Source organism: Phacochoerus africanus, chromosome 15, assembly GCF_016906955.1.
Source record: "Phacochoerus africanus isolate WHEZ1 chromosome 15, ROS_Pafr_v1, whole genome shotgun sequence".
Classification (NCBI taxonomy): domain Eukaryota; kingdom Metazoa; phylum Chordata; class Mammalia; order Artiodactyla; family Suidae; genus Phacochoerus; species Phacochoerus africanus.
In genome coordinates, this window is record NC_062558.1 from 7,490,549 (window position 1) to 7,515,422 (window position 24,874).

General features: G+C 51.1%; 1 protein-coding gene across 1 annotated transcript; it reads right to left on the reverse strand.

Annotated features, from left to right (window-relative positions):
- Positions 1 to 1,286: 1,286 nt before the first annotated feature.
- LOC125116278 (tumor necrosis factor receptor superfamily member 10B-like) lies at positions 1,287 to 15,284 on the reverse strand. Its single transcript, XM_047761365.1, has 14 exons — positions 15,080 to 15,284; positions 14,831 to 14,977; positions 12,756 to 13,022; positions 11,438 to 11,498; positions 8,751 to 8,851; positions 7,562 to 7,675; positions 7,056 to 7,170; positions 6,247 to 6,423; positions 5,847 to 6,108; positions 5,316 to 5,403; positions 4,934 to 5,064; positions 4,666 to 4,878; positions 2,747 to 2,912; positions 1,287 to 1,696 (listed from the first exon to the last, which is right to left on the reverse strand). The coding sequence occupies exons 1-14, from the start codon at positions 15,282 to 15,284 to the stop codon at positions 1,383 to 1,385; spliced, it is 2,361 nt and encodes a 786-aa protein (XP_047617321.1). The 3' UTR covers positions 1,287 to 1,382.
- Positions 15,285 to 24,874: the final 9,590 nt, after the last annotated feature.

Here is a 24,874-nt window from a genome sequence, read left to right on the forward strand (position 1 = left end):
ACAAGATCAGACCAAGGGTCACTAACAAGATCAGACCAAGGGTCACTACCAAGATCAGACCAAGGGTCACTACCAAGATCAGACCAAGGGTCACTACCAAGATCAGACCAAGGTCTACCAAGATCAGACCAAGGTCTCTACCAAGATCAGACCAAGGGTCACTACCAAGATCAGACCAAGGGTGACTAACAAGATCAGACCAAGGGTCACTACCAAGATCAGACCAAGGGTCACTACCAAGATCAGACCAAGGGTGACTAACAAGATCAGACCAAGGGTCACTACCAAGATCAGACCAAGGTTCTCTACCAAGATCAGACCAAGGGTCACTAACAAGATCAGACCAAGGTTCTCTACCAAGATCAGACCAAGGGTCACTAACAAGATCAGACCAAGGTTCTCTACCAAGATCAGACCAAGGTTCACTAACAAGATCAGACCAAGGGTGACTAACAAGATCAGACCAAGGGTCACTAACAAGATCAGACCAAGGGTCACTAACAAGATCAGACGCAAGACGCCGATGTCACTTGACATCTGCATCGAACCTGCATCCCACCCTCAGCACCGAGGTCCAACGAAGAACGGGCGGAGGCCCACGCCTGACAGCCCAGCTCACAGACACCAGACACAGGGCTGTGCAGGGCTGCCACGTCTCGTCACGCTCTGCTGACTTGTAAACACCCACCGGTAAATAAAAGAAAGAGTCACACACCTCTGAGACTTTCAGGTATAAAAGCGTGGGCACCCTAGAGGTCACCAGGTATCCAAGAGTGCGAGGCTGCCTTTGAAGGAGAGCGGACTCCTCCAGGGCTCCCCAGTGCGGTGGTGGGCTCTTTTCTGCCATTACTTGTGACACCCAATCGTTCTGGCTTAGCACCTCTCAAAAAGGCAACCCATGTAAACAATCCAGTGTTATTTCACAGAATTTTTTCTAGGCTACTATAAATATATATAAAAAACATAGAAGCAGGAGTTCCCTTTGCGGCTCAGTGGTTCATGAACCTGACTTAGGATCCATGAGGTTGCGGGTTCGACCCCCGGCCTCACTCAGTGGGTTAAGGATCCGGCGCTGCCGTGAGCTGTGGTGTAGGTCGCAGACGCAGCTCAGATCCCAAGTGGCTGTGGCTCTGGCGTAGGCCAGCGGCCACAGCTCCGATTCGACCCCTAGCCTGGGAACCTCCATAGGCCGCAGGTGCGGCCCTAAGACAGCAAACACACCGCAAAAAACCATAAAAGCAGAAAGTCATACAACAAACAACATTACAGATTACACCTCTCCCAACAAAAAATAGATTCTATTGTAATACGTGAGAGTAAAAAGTGCAAGTCCATTTGGATAAAAAACGAGTCCAGAACTGGAAGATGAGGTCCTCAAACACTCAGGACACAGCAGCACCAGCTTCACCTTCTTTGAAGACGAACTTTCCGGAGCCCACCAGCGTGTCCTCAATTTTCTCCTTTGCGTGTCTCTGCCCCAGTGCTGCTAAGGCATCGAGGAGGTCGTTGACTGAGGCCTCCCGCCCTTTGCGGCGGACCCAGGTCTCCAGCATCTCATACAAGGCATCCCCGGTGTTCTGGGCACGATCTCTGCTCTGCAGGATCTCATTTTGGGTGAGGCCCATCTTCCTCATGAGTTTGTCCCAGGCATCATAAGGCACGATGGTGGAAAAGTCATCAAAGAACTGCCTCAAGCCTAGGTTGGGGGAAAGTCACAGAGAGAAGGTTGGGACCAGCTTCAGAAAGGGCCGAGGACCCTCGGGCAGGCCTGGACCCCAGGGCGGGACCTGAAGAGCTCCCCCTGCTGAGGCAGCTGCTGCTCTGCATCCCTGACCTGCTTCCCACCTACAGAGAAATCAGGCCACACGCCGCCTGGGCCCCCTATGTCCCCAGCACACTGTAGGGAGTCAAGGTCACCAGAGAATCCTGTCCTAAGTGAGGGAGAAGGGCCCCCCGGGGAGGGGAAATGGACGTCATGGAGGGAGAAGGCAGCAGTGGTAGGAGACAGAGGGGGCCACCCGCCCCTCTCAGGAGACTCAGGGTGGCACCCGCCCCTCTCGTGAGCCTCAGGGCCCCAGCTGCCACCTCGGCACTGGGGACCCAGCAAGGCCTGGAGGGTGGAAGGTCTCTGGCTTCACACTCAGCTCGGCCTCCCTGAGCTGGATGGGGACAAACAGACGCTAACGTGTGAAGTGGAGCCGAGGCCGCCCGCCTCGTGGGACTGTACTGGGGATGCAGGGCAAGCGTGTGCAACGCAGTGCACACCACCGTGCATAGGTACCTAAGGTGGCCGCTGAATAGAGTTCATATTCTCTAACAGCTACGCTGGAAAACGTAAAATGTTCACAAGTTATACTAATTTCCATAAAATAGGGCACGGACTCACTACATTCCAAAATGTTCATCTCAAAATGTAATAACGGTCAAAAATTGTTGATGGGACCTATTACATTCCTGTGTTCTACCAATTCTTTGAGATACGGGGTCGAGTTCTAACACAGCTCATCCAATTTGGCCACAGGTCAGCTGCCCCACAGCCTCCTGGGGCCAGTGGGTGCCCTGCTGGACGGCACAGCCCCTGAGGGGCCTCAGAGTGGGCAGACCTGGCTCTGAGGCCTTTGGAGTCTGGATGGCCCAGGCACAAGCCATCCCCGCTCTCAGCTGCCCTCACAGCTGTGGGGACGCAGTGAAGACACTGTCGCGCGTCCCTCCACTCCTAGTCCACGGTCCAGGGACAAACACTCACATTCTGTGGGGTCTTCACCGTCTGCAGGAACCAGTGGCCCTCTGCGCACCCGAGACCCTTCAGCTGCTGCCGGTTCCTGTGAAACGCAGTGGAGAAAGGTCTCGGTCTTCGTCAGGGGTCCCGGATTCGCTGAGTGACCCGGGCAGCCACCTGTCCTCCCGGGTCTCTACAGAGACGGAGAGCAACCTGCCACCCTGAGCAGCTCCCAGGCTCGTGTGCTCGTGGAGGGACAGGCTCCCTGCGGTAGGGCTCACCTCCTACGTGTCTGCTCCAGCCTCGACGACCTCATGCGGCCGAGCCGCCGTCCCTCAATCAGGACAGGGACCGTTCCCACCGCCACGCAGTCCCTTCTGCCCCTTCTAGTCCTTTCCCACCCACCGCCTCGGGAGACAGGCACTCCCTCCCAGCTTGACGTGACTCAGATGAAGACTATTTACAAGGGCACTTGGCAAAGTCTAAAGGAGAGGGTTACTCCATGCATGTGCGGCTGCTTTGATCAACAATACTGTACCATATCGGTAGTCTAAAGAAGGGCATGAAATGATCACACATTCCCCACGGACGCTGAAAAATCACTTGGCAAATTTAAATGCCGATTCTGTGTTTTAAAAACACCTCAGGAGTTCCCGTCGTGGCGCAGCAGAAACAAATCCGGCTAGGTAGGAACCATGACGCAGTGGGTTCAATCCCTGGCCTTGCTCAGAGGGTTAAGGATCTGGCGTGGCGGTGGTGTAGCCTGGCGCTCCAGCTCCAGTTAGACCCCTAGCCTGGGAACCTCCATATGCCTAGGGTGTGGCCCTAGAAAAGACAAGCAAACAAACAAACAAAAAAACACCTCAGAACAGGAGCCTAGACTCATAGTGACAAGATTGCACATCTCAAAAAGAGCCAGTATCATTCTTAGGGGCCACACTGGAGGCCTCCCCAACAAGTCCAGTCAAGACCAAAAAACACCCCACTGCGCTAAGCATCAATGGAAGCAACAGTGCAGTTATTTGAAATTCGTCAAAACAATGTAAGCGCTAAGCAAACATCGTTCTGAACTTCTGGTCTCGGCAGCTGTAAGCACAACAAAAACAATTCAGATCTTTAAAGGGAGCAGACAAAACAGTCATTATTTTATATATGATTATAGCCTTACAAAACTTTGAGGGTTCCACAATGCCACGGCTATTGCTACTACTGCTACTACTACGAATGTGATTGTACGATTGTACGGATGGATGACTTTAAACTTGTAGCAGACATGGAGTTCCCGTCGTGGCGCAGTGGTTAACGAATCCACTAGGAACCATGAGGTTGCGGGTTCGGTCCCTGCCCTTGCTCAGTGAGTTAAGGATCTGGCGTTGCCGTGAGCTGTGGTGTAGGTTGCAGACGCGGCTCGGATCCCGCGTTGCTGTGGCTCTGGTGTAGGCCGGTGGCTACAGCTCCGATTCGACCCCTAGCCTGGGAACCTCCATGTGCCGCAGGAGCGGCCCAAGAAATAGCAAAAAGCCAAAAAAAAATAAATAAATAAATAAAATAAAATTGTAGCAGACAATAAATTACATAGAGACTTACAAGAGATGGATAAACATACAAGGTAACAGAACACGGGTGATACAAAGATACAGCCTCCACAAGAAACAGGCGACATTTACCAAAGAAAAATACACATCTAGGTGAGGTATAGAAACCCCTTGACTTGAAATGCTAGCTCTTTTCATAAGAGAAATACAGACTATCTATTTAGAAATATCTGGGAGGTCCCATCGTGGGAACAAGACAGAGGATAAGTAGCCTAAGAGCTCCCCCTCCATGACCCTGACGGCCCTCCTTCACCCCTTCCCCATGGGATAGGAGACGGGGGACCAGCATCAGCCTTTCCCTGTGTCCCCCACAGGCCCGGGCAAGGCGAAGGGCGAGGGCATCACACTCACCAGTAGATGGTCTGCTTCCCCTGAGGACTGTACTCCCGTTGGCTCCACCTGCTCAGGGTCTTCTACCTCCTGATCAGAGACTGGAGAGGACAGGCAGTCTCTATTGACCAGGGTGTCGTTGCGGGCATTGTCCAGAGCCTCCGGCCCTCTTGAGGGATGTGGTCGCCAGAAAAGGACCTTGGGAGGGCAAAGAGCTGACTCAGGAGTCCATACCTACAGATCCTCGCAGCAGCTGGGGGGACACGGAGGGTTCTGCCTCCCTACTTACTCCCATGCTGTGCCCCCAGCTGGGTACAGACTCAGCACATCCATGGCCCTGCCGATGGCCCCAGGACCCTGGTGCTGTGCTAAGGGGGGGCTCAGCACCCCTGCTGGACAACCCCCAGCCCCAGGGTCCATCTAGGGTTAGGAGGTGAGGGTGTCTTACAAGCAGTAAGAAGCACAGCGCTAGCCCTGCCAACCGGCCTTAGGGCTGCTCTCAACAGACCAATGGCGCCCCTACAAGTCAGCCCAGAGCCCCCACCCCACTTGACAGAGCCAGGGACCATAGCACAGGCAAACTGGGCACTGTGTCCACCCGGGGCCCTGGGGTGGGTGGGAAGCCCTTGCTGAGGGCCTGATGCCACCAGGTCCTGGAGAAACCAACTCACCTTGTCCATGAATTTGCGGTGCAGTCACAACCTGGAAGAGAAGCAGCAGCCGCTTGAGCAGCGGGGAGAGTCCCCTTACAGCACCTCCCTGCCCAGGGACAGGACAGATACTGAACAAGGAGCCCCAGGCCTGGGGACAAGGACGGGCCCATTCCAACTCGGGGGAACCCTCAGGGACGGAGAAGAGATGGGGGGAAATGAAGTAAAAGGAAACACACATAAAATCTCTGCTGGGTTCTGCGGTATAAACCCTCCTGACTCTTGTCACCCAAGCGAGGTGCGGACCACCTCTCTGCCGCGGCTGGGGGCCCTGAAGGCATGAAGAGCTGACCTGGCCCCTTTCTCCGTGGCCATGGGGACCAGGGGACCATCCGCTGAGATGTGGGACTGAGGGGATCCTGGCCCTCGTAGGAGCAGGTGAGGTGGGAGGTGCAGAGGGATCCTGGGGACCAAGATCAGAGCCAGGCCAGGGGACCAGGAAGACTGGGGAGATGGAGGAGGGGCCCGTGCCTCCCCCTTCCATCCTGGTACCTCACCTTGAACTTTGCACTTGCAGAGCCAGCATGCGATCACCACCACCATAAAAGAAGCTGGAGAAAGAGCTGCTCTTCGGCCACCCACTTTTAAATTCCCTGAGGAGGGAGAGGATGCGGTGGGCGGTTGCAGGTTCGTGGTCACTGGCTCTCCAGGATCCAGGGCCTCCCCACTGGCCGGGGTACCTGACTCTTGAAGCACACACTTGAGGTCACTCGAGGGGGTACACGGCGTGGCCATGACCATCCCATCAGGGCACCTGGGTACAGACACAGGGGATCCATCAGGGAAAGCTGGCCAGATGAGGAGAAAGAGAGAAGCACCTCCCGCCCAGCGTCCCTGACAGGACAGTGGCGGAGGAACAGGCTCTCCTGTCCGCAGGGCCGGGTCCCCTCACCCGCCTTGTTGGCTGCGAGAAGGATCAGAGCTTGGGCACTTCAGCCCCCAGGGCTCCTGCGGAGTGTTCAGAGCTGCCCCTTCCTCAGGCGCTGGGCCTTCTCTGCAAGGCCTGCCCTGGGCCTCCCTGGCTGCAGCGGGAGCCCGGGGGAGGGGGAACCTCATCCAGGTCAAGGGTCAGAAGGGCTCGGGCACAAGCTGAGCCTCCCCCGCCAGTCGCCCTTTCATACAAGGACCCTCTGGTCCTCCACCTGCTGACTCTGCCTACCAGCCACAGCCCACACTGGAGCGCCAGAGCAGAGCGCAAGGACTGCTGGCCCCTGATTCCCAAAGAGGGAAGATTCGTGTCTTCTTGGGGAACAAGGGCTGGGGGTGAGGCCCGCTGGGCTGCCTCAGAGCTTCACAGGAAGGAACCTTGAAGGAGCCGCGTGCCCCATCTCCTTAGGACTCGCCTGTGGGCACCTTTGTGTTCGTGGGCCCTTTCCTGCCCCCAAACGAGGAAAAATACCTTTGTGCGACGGCATTGTCACAGACGAATGCGAGCTTGGCTGCCTTCTACTCATTTTCTTCCCTCTGCTATCAAAAGAAGCTACAGCTTCTTCCTGGGCCACGGACAGTGTGGGGAACCTTAGCAGTGAGCCGGCTGCAAGGGGAAGGGTGCTGAGGAGGTCTGGGAAGGCGCGGGGGCAGGGAGGGGCTGCCTGCAGGCTGGGGCGGCCCCCCGGGCGGGCGCAGGGAGGCCTGGGCGGGAGGGGGCTCTGGGATAGTTCCCTTGAGCTGCTGGAAACCGCCTGGGCTCCTGCGTCTCACCTTGTGCGGCACTTCTGGCAGAACTCGGGTGGAGTTTTCGTCACGGAAAGTTCCAGGCTTGCACTCACACCCGTGTGTCCGCAGTTGCTGTGCAGGGGTCTTCCTCCTTCTTCGCCTGAAGACAAGGATCAGGTTTGGGGATTTGCGTCCCTCGAGTGACTCTCAACCTTCTTCGCCACCCCAGACCCCCACACGCTCAGGATTGGGAAGAAAAGGGTTTTCAGTCACACATCAGGAGCAAGCTATGGGGTAAGGTGGGGTGTAATCTGAGACGCCCTGGATGGCGAGGCACACCTACCTGGGTCAGGGCTCAACACCTAGTCCTCAGGGCAAGGCCAGAGGACCTCAGGTCCTGAAGGCCGAGAGAGGCTAGCTCAGGAGGGGAGGAGGGGAGGAAGACCTAGCTGGGCTGGAAATCGGCTTTCTGCCTCCCTGACCCATTCACACCCCATCTCATCATCACCCAGCACCCTCACTGAAGGCATGGGGGACCACGGGTCCTGTACCTGATTTGCAAACCGTGCAGCGTAAGCAAGAAGAGAGGCTGTTGGAAACACTGGTGTAATCCACTCCGTCTGTGCAGCGGACACACTCTCCACTGGCTTCCTCCACATGGAACCCTGAAAAGGAAGGGAAAAGCTGGAGAGGAAGATCCCCACGGGATTCCCAGAGGCTGGCGGTGTGGCCAGGATGCCTCTTTCACCCATCAGTGGACTCCACACAGGGAACCCTTCTTGACTGGCCTTAATCTTTTTTTTTTTTTTTTTTTTTTGGTCTTTGTAGAGCCACACCCTCAGCATGTGGAGGTTCCCAGGCTAGGGGTCCAATCGGAGCTGCAGCCGCCGGCCTACACCGCAGCCACAGCCACGCCAGATCTGAGCCGTGTCTGCAACCTACACCACAGCCTCACGGCAACGCCAGATCCTTAACCCACTGAGCAGGGGCCAGGGTTCGAAGCTGCATCCTCATGGGTCCTCGTCAGATTCGTTTCCACGAAGCAGCGCCGGACTTGGCCTCAATCTTTTGAGTTGACATCTACCACATACCTTAGACCAGTACTGCCAACAGCAATACACTGACGAGCCACACGTGAAAGTCATAGCCACAGGTGGCACATTAAAGAGTAGCAGAAAGAGGGTCAACCTAATTTTAACAATGTGTTTTTTTTAAGCTCAGAAGTTCCAACAGAGTGTCCCTTCAAATGTAATCCATATAAAACATGGAGGTTTTAACTGCGGTTAATGCCTTACTAAAAAACAAAAACCCTGCTCCCTTCACAGCGCTCAGGGTCTGTGATCAGCCCCTGCCTGCCCTTGTGTCCTCTTTACCCTCCACTTACACCAGCTGCCCCCTAGTTTTGCTTAAACAAGCCCCGCCCTGCCCCCTGGGGGCCATCTCAGGAGCACTCCACAGTGGCTCTCTGCATGGAAGTCGCCATCCCCCAGGAGGCCTCACTAACTCTGTCTCTGCGCCCCCTCCCCCCCGTCCCCCATCACTCAGGTATCCTCGGGGGTTCCTATTGCATCTCTCTCACTATCATGAGCATCCCTCTGTCTGGGGCCCACGCTCATGCCCTCCCCAGCACAGTGCCTGGCCCAAAGAAGACGTCCATTAAACACCTGCAGAGATCTGAAAACCAAAAGGACATGGAGACAAGGGGTGGGGTAAGGGCTGGAGATCAGTCTTCGGATGTACCTGCTGGACACTCCCATGGGGCTGCGACTCCCTGCCTCTGGGGCAGCGATTTGCTGGTAAAATCGTCCCTGCTCTGTGGGCATGCATGAGGCAGCTGTGACCTATGAGGACAAAGCAGGGACAGGCGTTGAGTGGCCTTCCAGACTCTGTCCTCCTAGGATCCATCCCACAGTCCCTTGACCACCGCCCACAAAATGAAACAGAACTGGACCTTTCTTCCAGCTCCAAACTCTCCTTTTTTTTCTATGCAGGTTTGTCCCCTGGTCTTTGGTTGCTAGCAAGTACCTGAACACTGAACTTTTTTTCCCCCCGGTACGCTTTTCTCTTAGAGTAAAAGAAAATCCGTTTATTCCAGAAAAGTATAGACAAAAAAGTTTCGATAAGAATACAGAAACCACAGGTATCCCTTTGATTGGAGAACACAGCCCCTGTCTTGCTGTCTTTAGTTCTTCTATTTGACCGCACGCGCGAATACCCTCCCTCAGCCTCCCCCCACCCCTGCCACACACACGCATGCGCACACGTTTTACAGATGAGGGTTATAGCAGACGTGCACTTTTTCAAAGTCGTGATCCAGAAGCACACTTTACGGAACTTCCGGTTTTAACCTGAGCGGCTGTCACCAAGAGGAGCCTGTCAGTGTCCCACAAAATACCAAAGAGTCACACAAAAAGAGGAACTAGAAACCCCAGGGTTTGGGGCGAAGGTCTCTGGGCTAAAAAGGACAAAATGGGGCTAGCTGGCCAAAGCTGAGTGGACTCTGAGGCTTCGATGAGGACGAGCGTGTTCTGATGCTGAAAGCTGTGCTATGGGTTTGGGGGGAGGCTGTCCTCGTTTGTGGGAAAGACACGCACGCAAGTACTCGGTCATGGCGTCTATCATGTCAGGAGCTATTTCCCAAATGATTCGAAAGAAAGAAAAAGGTTTTTGTATCGTTTTTGCAACTTTGCTTTAACCTGGGAGGGATTTGAAGGAGAAAGTGAAATGAAGGGGAAAAAAAAGAAAAAGCTAAAATGGCAACAGCTTATGTGGAACCCAGTTCAACCTGCCTGACTTTAAACAAGATAAAAGACAGCCCATCTTCGGAGTTCCCGTAGTGGCTCAGTGGTTGATGAATCAACTAGGAGCCATGAGGTGCAGGTGCCATCCCTGGCCTTGCTCAGTGGGTTAAGGATCTGCGTTGCTGTGGCTCTGGCGTGGGCCGGTGGCTACAGCTCCGATGAGACCCCTAGCCTGGGAATCTCCATGTGCCGCAGGAGCAGCCCTAGAAAAGGCGAAAAGACCGAAAGAAAGAAAGAAAGAGAGAAAAAGACAGCCGTCTTCTCATAAAAGCCTGTCAAGTATTTGCGGACAGCTAAGCTCATGTGTGTTCCCTAAGTTGTCCTGTCCCCAGGCTGGGCCTCCTCTGAATCCCTTTGGAATCTGCTTTTCCTGACCTCACAGGCCTATTCACTCCTGTCTTCCCTGGTTCTCCTCTCATACACTCTCTCCCTCAACGTGTTACTGTGAATCTTTCCAGGCATCCAACAAAGTCTGTAAAGACCTGTACCGTGAACTCCCATTCACTCACCACCTACATTCTAATTTTGCCATATTTGCTTCATCACATATTTCTTTCTCTATCCATCCCTCTGTCCATTCTCCCAAGTGCCTTATTTTTATGTGAAATTCAGATGTCTTCAACTCTTAAAACTTCAGCATTATGTGGGTAACCAGAGCGCAATCCTTCCTTCCAGGGTTTTCAGTTCTAAGATTTACAAAGAAGGAAATGCACAGCTCTAAAGGGTGCCATTCAAAGCTTTAGGAAAATGCCGACACTCGTGAAACTCCCATCCTCCTCTAACTAGAGGATGGGAGATTCACATTACTGCAGAACATTCCCTCGCACCCTTTCCTAGGTTAACCTAATCTCCTGTGTGACTGGGGGAGGAAGTGGCTTTTATTAGATGGAGGAAGTTGCCATCTTACCCTGATGTAATGAGAGGCTTTATGGTGGAAAGGGGTTAAATGTTGTCAAATGCGTTTTCTGCACCTGTTAAGCTGTTCATATAGTTTTCCTTCTTTGCAGTGTTAATATAGCGGAAAATCATTGACTCATTTTCAGATGTTAATCCAACACATATTCATGCGATTAACCCCACTTGGTCAGGATAGGTTTTCTTCTCTAAACATCCCCGAATTGAGGTTGCTGTTTGTTTTGTTAAGGCATTTTTTGGCTTTTCTTTTTAGGAAGATAATTGAAAAGCATTTTTCTTCTTTTCAAATGCTTTGTCATGTTTAGGTACTGAATCTCTTCTAGCCTTATACACTACTGAAGAACTCCTACGTTTTCAGAAGACATTTGTAGAAGATTTTTCTTTCAGTTCTTTCACTGTTTGTATATTTTGCCCTCACCCCTGCTGCCTCATCTAGGGTCTCCTGGTCTTCCACTCCCAGTCTCACTAATCTCATAGATCCTTGAAAACCCCTCCTGGCCCTGAGGAATCAAACCCACAGCGCTGTGGTGCCCCATTTTTACTTCTCAGGCTAGCGAGGAATTCAAGTTCAGGGTAGCAAGGGTGTAGGGAAACAGGCCCACTTGTGGACTCTTGGTGTGAGTTAAAATGGTCCAGCCTTCTTTGGAGGCAGCTTATTGTTATCTAAATAAAAGTGTAAACTTATCTAGCCTACTGTCACAGCAACCCCACTTCGAAGGCGATACCCCATAGACAGGGCAGATGGCCACAAGAATACGTGACAGTGAGTGCCCTACAGGCGCCCAGAACCACTCTTCAGCAGTGTTCAGCATGGATCCCACCTATTTCAAACTACTAGTCAAGAAACGAATTCTGAACCATGGACTTGGAGAGCAGCCTTGTGGCTGCCAAGGGGGAGGGGGAGGGAGTAGGATGGACTGGGAATCTGGGGTTAGTAGATGCAAACTATTGCCTTTAGAAGGGAAAAGCAATGAGATCCTGCTCTATAGCAATGGGAATCAGAGCTAGTCACTGGCGACAGAGCATGATGGAGGGAAATGTGAGAAAAAGAAGGTATAGATCTATGTGTGACTGGGTCACTTTACAGTAGATAACTGGCAGAGCACTACTATAATGGAAAAAAGTAAAAATCGCTTAAAAATAAATTTAAAAAATAAATAAGTCTGTATTTTCTTTGTGAGTTCAAAATGTTCTTTCTTTTCTGATTTTAGCAGTAATTTGTTCAATGAAAACAGACGTTTTCATGATTCCTATAACCCTGTTTGGCCCTTAATTTTTTTTTTTTTTAAACATGTAAGAAACTTCGAAAAGCACCTCAAGGAGTTCCCACCGTGGCGCAGCGGGATCCCCTGCGTCTTGGGACTCGGGTTCGCGGGTTCCTTCCCGGACACAGTGGGTTGAAGATCCCGCGTTACTGCAACTGCGGCGTGGTTTGCAGTTGCGGCTGGGATCTGATCCCTGGCCCAGGAACTCCCTACGCCACGGGGAGCCAAAAAAAAAAAAAAAAGAAAGGAAGGAAGGAAGGAAGAAAGGAAGGAAGGAAGGAAGAGGAAGGAAGGAAGGAAGGAAGGAAAAAGAAAAAGAAAAGAAAAAGAAAAAAGAAAAAAGAAGCCACAACCTGAGAAAATGGAAGTGTGCATTTTTTCCCATAGTAAGTATCTTGAGGATGAACACCAATAGTGATAAATCCTACACGGAGCCTCCAAACCACCTCCTAGAGGAAGTGGTGAGAATCTGGTCCGGGTCGTGAGACGGATTTATGGTTTCTACCCAGCACTCAGACATTGCCGCAAGCAGCAAGTAACTTTAAAGATCGTTTCCAACTTTGACGATCCTTTCAGGGTAAAGGATATTCCAACGGAGCTTAAGGCCACGGTGGGGGGAGGGGCCAGGGACCTCCCTAGTTAATCTATTTTAAAAGGGCACCTTTTAGAATTTAAGCCGAGAGAGAGCAAAATTGAGAGCGAACAAGCGAGGAGGATCCGAGAGAGGGAAGGGGAAACGAAAGGAAGTGCGACCTGTCACTCACTAGTGCCCCGCCCCGCCCCCCCTTCTCCCGGCAAACGAGCGCGACTTCGCGAGCGGAGACTCACCGACAGCACCAAGACGACGACGATGAGAGCCCTGAGGTCCTGGAGCGAAGGCTGGGGGCTGGGGGCGCGCCCTGCCCGAGCGCCGGAGGCGGTGGGTGCGCTCTGTCCCCAGTTCCTCGTTCGATCGCGGTGCAGGCAGACGGCCGGTAGAGCCATCGGGGATCGACAGCGTCTTTCCTGCAGCGCCGGATCGTACTTGCTGCCTACTGGGTGAGCGGGCAGGACGTTATGGTCTAATCACACAGCCTGCCCTTACTTTTATACGCCGAGATTGCGCCATTTGCGCGGGCGGGTGAGCCGGCGCTAGCGGTGCGATTAACATGAACCACCTCTAGGAGTTCCCATCGTGGCGCAGTGGTTCACGAATCCGACGAGGAACCACGAGGTTGCGGGTTCGGTCTCTGCCCTTGCTCGGTGGGGTAACGACCCCGCGTTGCCGTGAGCTGCGGTGTAGGTCGCAGACGCGGCTCGGATCCCGCGTTGCTGTGGCTCTGGCGTAGGCTGGAGGCTACAGCTCCGATTCGACCCCTAGCCTGGGAACCTCCATAGGCCGTGGAAGCGGTCCAAGAAATAGCAAGAAAGACAAACAAACACAAACAAACAAACAAACACAAACAAACAAACAACATTAACCACCGCTACCTAGTCACGTGTGGCTCAGGAGAGGGGCCCGGAGTCCCTCAGAGCGAACCTGCAGGCCAAAGCGGAAATTACTGGCTCTGGCGGCCAAAGCCCTGGGGACGTGGTTTCATTCAAAGGCAGTCTGCACCTTTGGGAAGTGGGCAGAAGTGGGCACAGGGCTCCTCCCACAGGGTCTGCGATGATGCTGAGGTGACATTCAAAATCTGCTTTCCGGGGGCGCGTCCTGACCCTGCCCCTTTCCAGCGCAAATGCCCCACTAGCTCATAAACCTTGAATTACCTCCTGTCTGCTGACCGCCGCCTTCTGCCCACTCTCGTCTCCACAGCCACGCCCCCAACCAGATCTTTGATTTTTTTTTTTCTTTTCTTTTCCTTTCTTTTCTTAAATTGCAGACCAGAATACCAACATGTCCACTGGAGAGCTCTGGGTTCTAACTGCCCCTAAGCCAGTGAATCCCTTTGTCACTTAAGGAAAGCTTTTTTTTTTTTTTTTTGGAATTAAAAAAATTTAAAATATTTACACACTGCCCCTGGACCCCTGTGGCTTGAGGCAGGTCTTCTAGTAAGAGTCAGACTAGGGGACAGGGAGTCAATGTGGTCCTATGGAGGGGAGCTGCCAGAGCGAATCCAAGGCAGATTGGATGGACTGATGCCTCAGGCTGGTGGAGGTCTCCGGGAACCCCAGCCTCACCACCTACCCTGGCATTGAGAACCAAGAGGAAGCGAGAAACATTCTCAGCAGCCAAGAGAAATCCTCCCCAGTCCGGGGCTAAAGCCCAGTCATGGCGCTCTCTCTGAGCCTGTTCACTCGCACTTCACATACAGTTCTTTTTTCTTTTCTTTTTGCTTTTTGCCCCTCTTCATCCATTCCTCCAACTCCCTTCCCCCCTACTTCTGGCAGGCATGAATCTGTTCTCCATATCTGTGAGCTTGATTTTTTTTTTTTAAGTTTTCACCTATGAGAGAGATTCTATTTATTGTCTTTCTCTGCCTGACTTAGTTCACCAGCATAATGCCCTCGAGGCCTCTCCATGTGGTCAGCGACATGGCAGCATTTCCCTCTTTTGATGGCTAAATGATACTCCATGGTCTGTGTGATATATATAGGCTACATAGGACATATCATATGCGTTATATTTACTGTTACATATGATCTATATAGTAATTACACATATATAATACATATATGACATACCTCACAATTTCCTTATCCGTTCACCCATCGATGGGCTTTACACGACCGTCGAATACCACCTGGCTGCTCTGGGCCCTCATTTGTGAAGGTACTGTGCTTTCAGAAGCCCAGTTGGATGTGGAACTCTCCCATTTTGAGGAAGGACACAGAGAGGAAACCGCAAGCCTGAAACTACCAGAGCGAACCACAGAGGAGGACAGCAGTGGTTGTGGCCTCTGTTCCTTCTTCTCCGGGGCAGTGTGACTGAGTTGGGTGACCTCATGTGCCACCCAGGTACCGCTTCGGGGCGTATTTTCAGGGACAGCTTCCTCCTGGTCCTCAGCTACAGTCGAGAGCCCACTAGCCCAACGTTAGACAGAGGCTTCTCATAGGAACCTTTACGTATTATCTGATGGCTGCAGTAAGGGGCCATTTATGTTTCTACAACGGCGTTCCCCCACTGCCCCTACCCCTGGCCCTCGTGGGGCTGCCATGCGGTGAGCATCGGAAGAGCCTTTGTAGGTGCTGGGGATGTGCTCCTGCGCGCTGTTGCCTGGCTGGAGGATGCTTCTCTTCCAGCGTTTGATGCTGCGTATGATGAGAGTGACCCTCACCTCACCCCCTGGCGCTGCAAGTGACATGGGCGGCATGTGGAGAGAGACGGGATCTGACTGGAGGCATGGTGGAGGGCGGGTGTAACTGAGGGAGAGAGAGTGGCATCCTGTCCCTCTGTCCACATAATGTGACCCACCCAATCAGGGAGTGACATCCTATCACCTTAGTGTGTTCTTGGTGTGAAGCAGGTCAGAGATTCTGTCCCCACCCAGGGGGGGGATGACACAGGGCCGGACTCATGGGCAGTCATCTCAGGATGTGTTCACCTCATGGATTCTTTCAAAGTCAGAAGAAAATGTAAGGCAAAAGTCACGCGGTAAGGGACCATTAGAATATGTGCAAGAATGGGAGGGGCTCCAAACTGGAAAGCACGAGTGTGATGAGCTGGTTGCTCTTCCTAATGGGCACCGGGGTACACAACGTGCCGAACTTTTACAATGAAAGAAGAAACCCTTCATGTTCTCCCTTAAACATACCTTTGAACGTTGTTAAAGGCTCCACAGGTTGGCAGCACAGCAATATCCCCCATTCAAAGCGGCAGCAAGGTAGGTCAGGACCAGGGCCCATAGGGCAGAGAAAAGCAAGCAGGTACAGATAGAAGAGGCCAAGTGTAAAGTTAATGGTCAGGTACGTGATTGAGTATGTTGGTGTATCTCCTTTAGACGGATGCTTTTTTTGGTTGGTTGCTTTTGGCTTTTTGCTTTTTAGGGTTGCATCTGAGGCATGTGGAGGTTCCCAGGCTAGGGGTCTAATCAGAGCTACAGCTGCTGGCCTACGCCAGAGCCACAGCAACACAGGATCCAAGCTGAGTCTGAGAGCCACACCACAACTCACGGCAACGCCAGATCCTCAACCCACTGAGCAGGGCCAGAGGTCGAACCCGCATCCTCACAGATCCTAGTCGGGCTGCTTAACCACTGAGCCACAAAGGGAACTCCCCAAAGTTGATACACAAATTTCAGGACACTTCTTTCCTTGGGAAAAAGTAAGTGGAAGTCATTATAATGATAGCAACAACTGAACGCTCAAGACAGCAGTGGGCACAGGAAGAGGTTTTCCCAGCGAACCCCCAGGAGCCAGGTGATGCAGGTCCCTGCTTTCTGCGGAAGACCAGGACATGCAGGATGGAGGTGAGCTTTGCCTGGCCCAACGTCTTCCTTCCAGGGATCCACTCTTCCTATGGTGATGACCTTCCTTTCCCGGGGATACCCTGCTCTCTCTGTGGATGAGAACACTCTGCCGGGGTCTGTCCTCATCCACCTGCGAGACGCTGTCAACAGTTCTGTGCAGACCTGCCTCTGTCCCAGCCCCAGCATGACCCCCGCCGGCTTGGAACCCCAGCCCTGGCCCAACCTTGTGTGGGGACTCCTGGAACCAGTCTCCTGGGGATACCGAGGGATGACTGTGCTTGCGAAATGCTCTCTTTTTTTTTTCCTTTTGTCTTTTTGCTATTTCTTTGGGCCGTTCCCACGGCATATGGAGGTTCCCAGGCTAGGGGTTGAATTGGAGCTGTCGCCACTGGCCTACGCAAGAGCCACAGCAACGCGGGATCCGAGCCGCGTCTGCAACCTACACCACAGCTCACAGCAATGCCGGATCATTAACACACTGAGCAAGGGCAGGGACCGAACCCGCAACCGCATGGTTCCTAGTCGGATTCGTTAACCACTGCGCCATGACGGGAACACCGAAATGCTCTCTTTAGTTCATTGGATACGTACAATAACTCATTTTCTGCCAGATTACTTTTTAAACCTTAAGGTAGATTTAATAACAATTTCAATGATTTGGGGGGGAGGGGAGAGGAAGCTTATGAAACAATTCGAAATTCTGCCTGGGTAAAATTATCAGTTTTGAAAAAGTAAGGAAAACGTATTTGCTCTGTTACGTATTAAAATATATTAGAAACACTGGGAAGAGTGTATTACATAGTTTGTCTTTTGTGTCAAAACCTATATAGATATGCCGATGCATATATACATGGCATATACATAAAGATTTTGGCAAAGGATCATGAGACATTCTCTCCCCATGTGCTTTATGGACCAGAGCACATCTGAGCTGAACCTTAAAGGATAGAAGAAGCCTTTCAAGTGGCAGAGCGAGAACATTTTTGGCCAGGAGTCCACAGAGGAGGATTAAAAGAGCCTTGTTCATTTGAGGATAGCGAATGATTCAAGTATGGGCCGAGGGTGAGTTTTCTGGAGTTCTCCTAGGGAATCAGGATTGTCTGGGACAGATTTTGACCTGCTGTGGGAGAGAAACCACTGTGAACACAGAGGGAAGGTGATGGGGGGAGCAGGAGTCAGAGATGCAGGGGAGGAGGCTGTCATCAGCCACCCAGTTGGCTGGGTCCCCTGACTAGTCTTCTGCAGCTCCGACTTGACCTCTAGCCTGGGAACTTCCCTCTGCTGCTGTGTGGCCCGACGAAGACAAGAGAGCGAGAGAGAGAAAGGACTGCCTATCCTGTCAGGAAACAAAGGCTGTCACAGTCCTCGGTCCCCACAGTTACTACCAGCTACCGGGGGGGTTTCCTTCTAACTCAGGCAGGAAACTGAGACTCCTTGACACCTAGCAGCCCGGCACATGAGTGCCACTTTCAGTTCCTCGGGATGTGAAAACACAGGATACCAGCCCCAGTAGCTGAGGGTCAGGTTCTGGGTCAGGCTCCTCTTAGCCCTGGGCTCTGGGCTCTTGGTGGGTGCTCGGCTTCTCCCAGCCTCCAGGTCTTAAGGCCCATCCAGCATGCCTAGGATTTCGGGAAGTCACCCAAGAGCCCTTCCTTATCCCGGGTCTCTCACTGTACCCTCATCCCTACCCCCTTGCCACGGGCCTCGTGATCTGGAATACTTGTCCCCCCAGTCCTGAAGTAATCCATTGTAGGCTTTCAAAAAAGGGAGTTCCTGTCGTGGCTCCGCAGAAACGAATCTGACTAGCATCCACAAGGACCCAGGTTTGATCCCTGGCCTCGCCTAGTGGGTTAAAGGATCCGGCGTTGCCGGGAGCTGTGGTAGTGTAGGTCGTAGACATAGCGCAGATCTGGTGTGGCTGTGGCTGTGGCTCTGGCGTAGGCCGGCGGCTACAGCTCCGATTACACCCCTAGCCTGGGTAACCTCCGTATGCCACGGGAGCGGCCCTAGAAAAGGCAAAAAGACCAAAAAAAAAAAAAAGATACATTTTTAATATTTTGTCAGCCAGAAGGGGCCTAGAGAGACAAATTGTTATTACAACAGACAAAAGTCATGATGAGGCCATGTGTGTGTGCCTTCAAGGTTCTTCTCTTAAAGTCCTGACCCAACTCAGCTGGCATCCTATTCGGCCCTTGTTGCCCCAAGAGACTACAGATAATAAGTGCTGCAGAGGATGTGGAGAAAAGGGAACTCTCTTACACTGTTGGTGGGAATGTGCTGTGGGGCAAACACTGTTGCAAACAGCATGGAGGCTCCTTAAAAAACTGAAAATAGAACTACCGTACAATCCAGCAATCCCACTCCAGGGCGTCTTATCCAGAGAAAACCACTATTTGAAAAGATACGTGCACCCCAATGTTCACTGCAACACTGTTTATAATAGCCAATAAATGGAAGCAACCTAATGGTCCATCAATAGGAGAATCGATAAAGAAGATGTGGTACATATATACAATGGAATATTACGCAGCCATAAATGAGTGAAATAATGCCATTTACAGCAACATGGATGGACCTAGAAGCTATCATACTACGTGAAGTTAGACAATGAAAGACAAGCATCATATGATATCACCTATATGTGGAATCTTTTTTAAAAAATGATATAATGAACTTATTTGCAGAACAGAAATACACTCACAGACTTTGGAAGACTTACAATTACCAAAGGGGACAGTTGGGTTTGGGGGTAGGGATGGACTGGGGGTTTGGGATTGGCTGAGGGGTTTGGCATACACTGAAAGGTACAGAATGATTGGCCAATGGGACCTGCTGTATGGCACAGAATTCTGTGATAATCTATGTGGGGAAAGAATGTGAGAGAGAATGGATAGGCGTATATGTATCACTGGGTCACTTTTTTGTGCAGCAGAAAATATCACAGCCTTGTAAATTAACTATACTTCAGTAAAACTAAAAAGAAAGAAAAAGCAAGAAAGGAAGGAAGGAAGGAAGCAAGGAAGGAAGGAAGGAAGGAAGGAAGGAAGAAAGAAAGAAAGAAAGAAAGAAAGAAAGAAGAAAGAAAGAAAGAAAGAAAGAAAGAAAGAAAGAAAAGAAAAGACTGATTCTCAGGCCAAGGATCAAATCCACACCACGGGAGTACCTGAGCTGCTGCAGTGACAATGCCAGATCCTTAACCTGTTTGCCACAAGAGAACTCTGATTGTCCTTTAATTTCATCCATTTTTGCTTCACGTATTTTAAAACTCTATTATTAGGCACATAATATTTGGCACATAAGATTAAGATGTCTTCCTGGAGTTCTTGTCATGACTCAGTGAAGTTGAATCTGACTAGGAACCATGAGGTTGCAGGCTTGATTCTTGGCCTCGATCAGTGGGTTAAGGATCTGGCACTGCAGTGAGCTGTGGTGTAGTTCGCAGACCGCAGCTCGGATCTGGTATTGCTGAGGCTGTGGTGTAGGCTGGCATCTACAGCTCCCATTAGACCCCTACCTAGCCTGGGAACCTCCATGTGATGCGGGTGCGGCCCTAAAAGACAAAAAGACACACACAAAAAAGATGTCTTCCTGATTAATTGACACTTTGAACCCTATAAATGGTGCTTTAAAAAAAAGACCTTTGGGAGTTCCGGTCGTGGCTCAGTGGTTAACGAATCAGAGTTTCTGTCTCTCCAGAGCCTGGACACCCCGCCCAACGTGATTCCCACTGAAGCACTACCGCAGGAAGAGGAGGAGATAGGCCTGACCAGTAGCTTCTCCAAGTGAAAGGCCCGAATGTGCTCCCCTCCAGGAACAGAGGCCAAGCAGGAAGCAGAGGTGCGGTGCCTGTCCTCATGGGGTCAGCAGTTTGAAGAATGAAGAAATCTACTCTTTGAAATCCTCACCTTTCAGACCTATTTTCTTTATTCATATGTCGTCCATTTTTAAGGAACTGATCTTTGGAAAAAACAAAAAAACAAACAAAAACAAACATTTTTAAGGAACTGATCTTTGGGAAAAACAAACAAACAAACAAACAAACAAACAAAGCTAAGTTATAAATGAACTGTTTGCCTGCACTGTAGGTCACTTTTGCTTATTGTCATGTGAACCTGGAAGTTAAGGTTACTCATATGCATTAAAATTCTAAATGGAAAAAAACCCAAAAACTTTGGAAATAGCAAGTGAAAAGTTGAAATTGACTGCATGGTGCCGGTGGACCTGGGCAATCCCTGAGCATGACATTCAGCTACCTCTGTTCTATCCCCAACTTGCAGGTCATATTTCCCACTATTCACATAAAAACCCTCTTAGAGCAGAATGAGGACATCATACCAGCGCCAGTGCAGGCATCTTAGAACCCATGCCACCCACACGCTCAGGGGAGGCACATCTAGAGCTTGCTGAGCAGCCCTGTGAGGGGGCTGTGGGGGCATCGGGGACATGACCTGGCCCTTCCTTTCCTCAGGCCTGGGAGCTGCACCTCCCAGAGATGAGTCATGAGTGGGGACTTCCTTCCTTTGTTCTTTCCACCCACAGGGAGCTGAGGCAGAGACACAGAGATTCCCAAGGTCGCCAAGGTGAAAAGAGCCTAGAGGGACTGTGAGGCAGAGCTGACAGAGCCAGGGGTGGCAGGGACCCTGGGGGCCTTCAGGGGGCCTTCAGGGGCCCTGCTCCAGAGATGAGTCAGCAGAGGGGATTTCCTTCCCTTGTTCTCCCAGACTTCCCTGCACTGTTAGACCAATTCTAGACTCAGGCCTGAGCTCTACTCTCCCTCCTATTTCCTCAATCAGTCAGCCAAACCACATGCTCGTTGTTCCCCATGGTGGCACACCATAAAAGCTGCACTGTTTTTTCTTTAAATTCTATAGTGCTTTACAATTTTTAAGTTCCGCACACATGATTTCATATAATCCCCCTTTCCTCCCCCACACCTATATGACCCCTCCCCCTTCCTTTTCTCCCCTGGTACCACTAGTTTCTTCTCTGTGACCTGTGAGGCTGCTGCTTTTTTTGTTTTAGTCACTAGTTGTATTTTTTTAGATTTCACGTATAAGTGATCTCACACAGTATTTGTTTTTTACTCTTAACTGGAGCAGCCAGCTGTGACTTGTCAGCTATGCCAGACTTGTCTCCAGGGTCTTTCTGTGGTCTGATTTCAGACTTCTTCTGAGGTTTTGGTGGATGTGGGGTGGTTGTTTTAGGAGTTAAAAGCTAGAATAACAGTACAGCCTTCTGCCTCTTAGTTTAGGGCAGCCATTAAATAGCTTCACAATTCTGAGAAATCCCTTTCTCTTCCTCTGGAGAAAGAAAACACTGGGAGTTCTCAATGTGGCTCAAGGGTTATGAACCCAACTAGTGTCCAGGAGGATGCAGCTTCAATCCCTGGCCTCAATCAGTGGGTTAAGGATCTGGCATTGCCATGAGCTATGGTGTAGGTCGAAGATGAGGCTCAGATCCCATGTTGCTGGGCTGTGGCATAAGCTGGCAGCAGCAGCTCTGATTCAGCCTCTAGCCTGGGAACTTCCCTTTGCTGCAGCTGCAGCCCTAAAAAGGAAAAAAAAAAAAAAAAGAGAGAGAGAGAGAAAGAAAGAAAATACTGCCTATCCTATCAGTAAACAAAGGATGTCACAGTATCCTTGCAGTTACTACCAGTTACCAGGGTGGTTTCCCTATAACACAGGAAGGAAGCTGAGAATACTTGACATCTAGCAGCCTTTCGATTCCTGACACTTTTTTTGCATCGCGATGTGAAAAGGATACTGGCCCTAGTAGCTGAGGTGCATGTCAGAGAGATGGCTTCAGTGAGCCCAGACCTTTGCCTCCACCCAGGCACAGAAAAGCACTAAATTCCTTAACTGAGATATTGGTCTGGTCGTTTATTAACAGTACTCTTTTGTTCCTACCACCTGCCTTTTGTTATAAAACTCCTAAAATACCCAAGCTCCCCCTTTGCCTTCTCAGAGCAGTTTTCTCAGGGTTACCTGATATGCTGCCCCCTGGGCTCAAGTCTTCAGTTTTGTCCACCGAATAAAACATAACTCTCATCTGTTAGGTTGTGCATGTATTTTTTTTTTAGTCGACAGCCTGTAAACATATTTATCATTCTTTTTTTTTTTTTTTTTTGGCCTTTTAGGCCCGCACCCACGGTATATGGAACTTCCTAGGCTAGGGGTTGAATTGGAGAGGTAGTTGCAGGCCTACACCACAGCCACAGCAACATGGGATCTGAGCCTCATCTGCAACCTACACCAGTAAGTTAAGGATCCAGCGCATGGCAATGTGGGATCCTTAACCTACAGACTTGAGGCCAGGGATCAAACCTGCATCCTCCTGGATACTAGTCGGGTTCTTAACCCTTGAGCCACAATGGGAACTTCCTGTTGATCATTCTTGAGGTAGGGGGTTGCACTGAATGATATCACAAGGAAAGCCTTCTAGGAGTGACCCTGTGCTGGCCTTGGGCAGGCCTGGTGACTAGATAGCAGAAGCCAGAGAGGCTGCTCCTGAGCTCTCTGTGTCTTACCCAGTTCAGCTAAAAACAAGGACAGTAAGGGTTCCTACGTTGTCTGGTTGCTGTGACAATAAAACGCGTTCATATGTGCAGATAGTGCTTAGAAGACAGCTTGGCACGTGGTCAGTGCTGTATTTAAGCGCATGCTGTGAGGAGGATGACCATTACCCACAGTGTGTGTGGATTTTGACCAAAACTGCATCCTCCAATCACTTTGCTGTACAGCAGAAACCGACAACCATAATAAAATCATAAATCAACAGTAGCAAAAAAATTTTTAAAATTACATCCTCCAGGCCAACAATACAACCTGAGGTCTTGCATTCCATGGTCTTACATTCCACGGCCTTGCCACTGCTGCGACTTGTCAGCTATGTCGGACTTGTCTCTAGGGTTTTTCTGTGGTCTGAGATCAGACTTCTGAGGTTTGTGTGGATTTGGGTGGTTGTTTCAGGAGTAAAAAGACAGCTAGATTAACAGTAAAGCCTTTTGCCTCCTAGCTCAGGGCAGCCATTAAATAGTTTCGCAATTTTGAGAAAGTCCCTTCTGTCCCCCTTGAAAAAGAAAGTTCTGCCTAACATATCAGGCAACAAAAGATGTCACAGTCCTCACAATTACCACCAGCTACCATCACAACCAAGGGTGTGAGAGCCGAGGATGGTGAGATTTTATGCCTCTCTCTGCTATCTCCTTTTATTAGTAGTTTCTCATCAGTAAACTCTAATTATCTCACCTCCCCTAAATGTTCAAGGTGGTTGTCTAAAGTGTTAGCACACTTTTACAGGCATTTGAATAGGAATGACAGGAAATGCTATTTCCAGGCCAAATACTTCTTCAGAATAACGTTGGTGTGTGTGTGTGTGTGTGTGTGTGTGTGTGTGCTGGGGGTGGTGGTGGGGTTTGTTGCTGTTTGTTTTTGTAACATATAAGGACAAACTGGCTGGAGCCTCGAGCAACCTAGAAACCAATTCCAAGTATGCACTTATTTCTATGATGAGTTTCTTTGGGACGCACACCCTTACTTGTTTGATCAATGGAAGTCAAAATAAGAGTTTCACATCCTTGTCTCCGAAACTAAAGACAGAGCCCCTGGGGCCAGCTGTAGAATTGTTAATGGTTTACCTTGTAAAGCCCGTGTGTTGCTGTGTAAGAAGGTGCTTAGCAGGCGTTTGGCAAACTGCTCTGCTCACAGCAGCCCAGAAGGGGTGCTGAATGAGAGCAGGGGTGGGAAAGCTACTTTTCTGTTAAAATCCGTGGGAAGAAGAGATGCAGCGAGCACTTTTAAGAATTTAAATAGAAGAGTTCCCGTCGTGGCTCAGTGTTTAGCGAATTTGACTAGGAACCATGAGGTTGCAGGTTCAATCCCTGGCCTCGCTCAGTGGTTAAGGATCCAGCGTTGCCATGAGCTGTGGTGTAGGTTGCAGACGAGGCTCGGAACCCGCGTTGCTGTGGCTGTGGTGTAGACCAGCGGCTACAGCTCCGATTCGACCCCTAGCCTGGGAACCTCCATATGCCACGGGTGCGGCCCTGGAAAAGACAAAAAAAAAAAAATTAAACAAGCATACAAAAGAGGGAGAAGGGAAGAGGGGAGGGGAGGAAAAGGAGGAGGAGGGGAGGAAAAGGAGGGGAGAAAAGGGGTTGGGGGTAAGGAAAGGAGAGGGCCGGGCAGGGCCACGCAGGCTTCGCCCCCTCCCCGCCGGCGCACAGCCCGACCTCCCTCCGACCTCGCCGGGATTTGCCCGGGCATGTCCCCAAGTCTCATATCCGCGATTCCCCTACTCTTCGCTCCCTCTCGGCCACCAGGTACGCCCTCTTCGAGCTAGGGCCCGCGGCGGGGACTCACCCACAGCACGACACACAAGACGACGAGGAAGATGGGGTCCCGGAGCCATGGCCGGGGGCTGGGTGTGCGCCCTTCCGGGACTCTGGAGGCGGCGGGTACGCTCTGTCTGCGCTTCCCGCCGCGATCCGGGAGAACTCG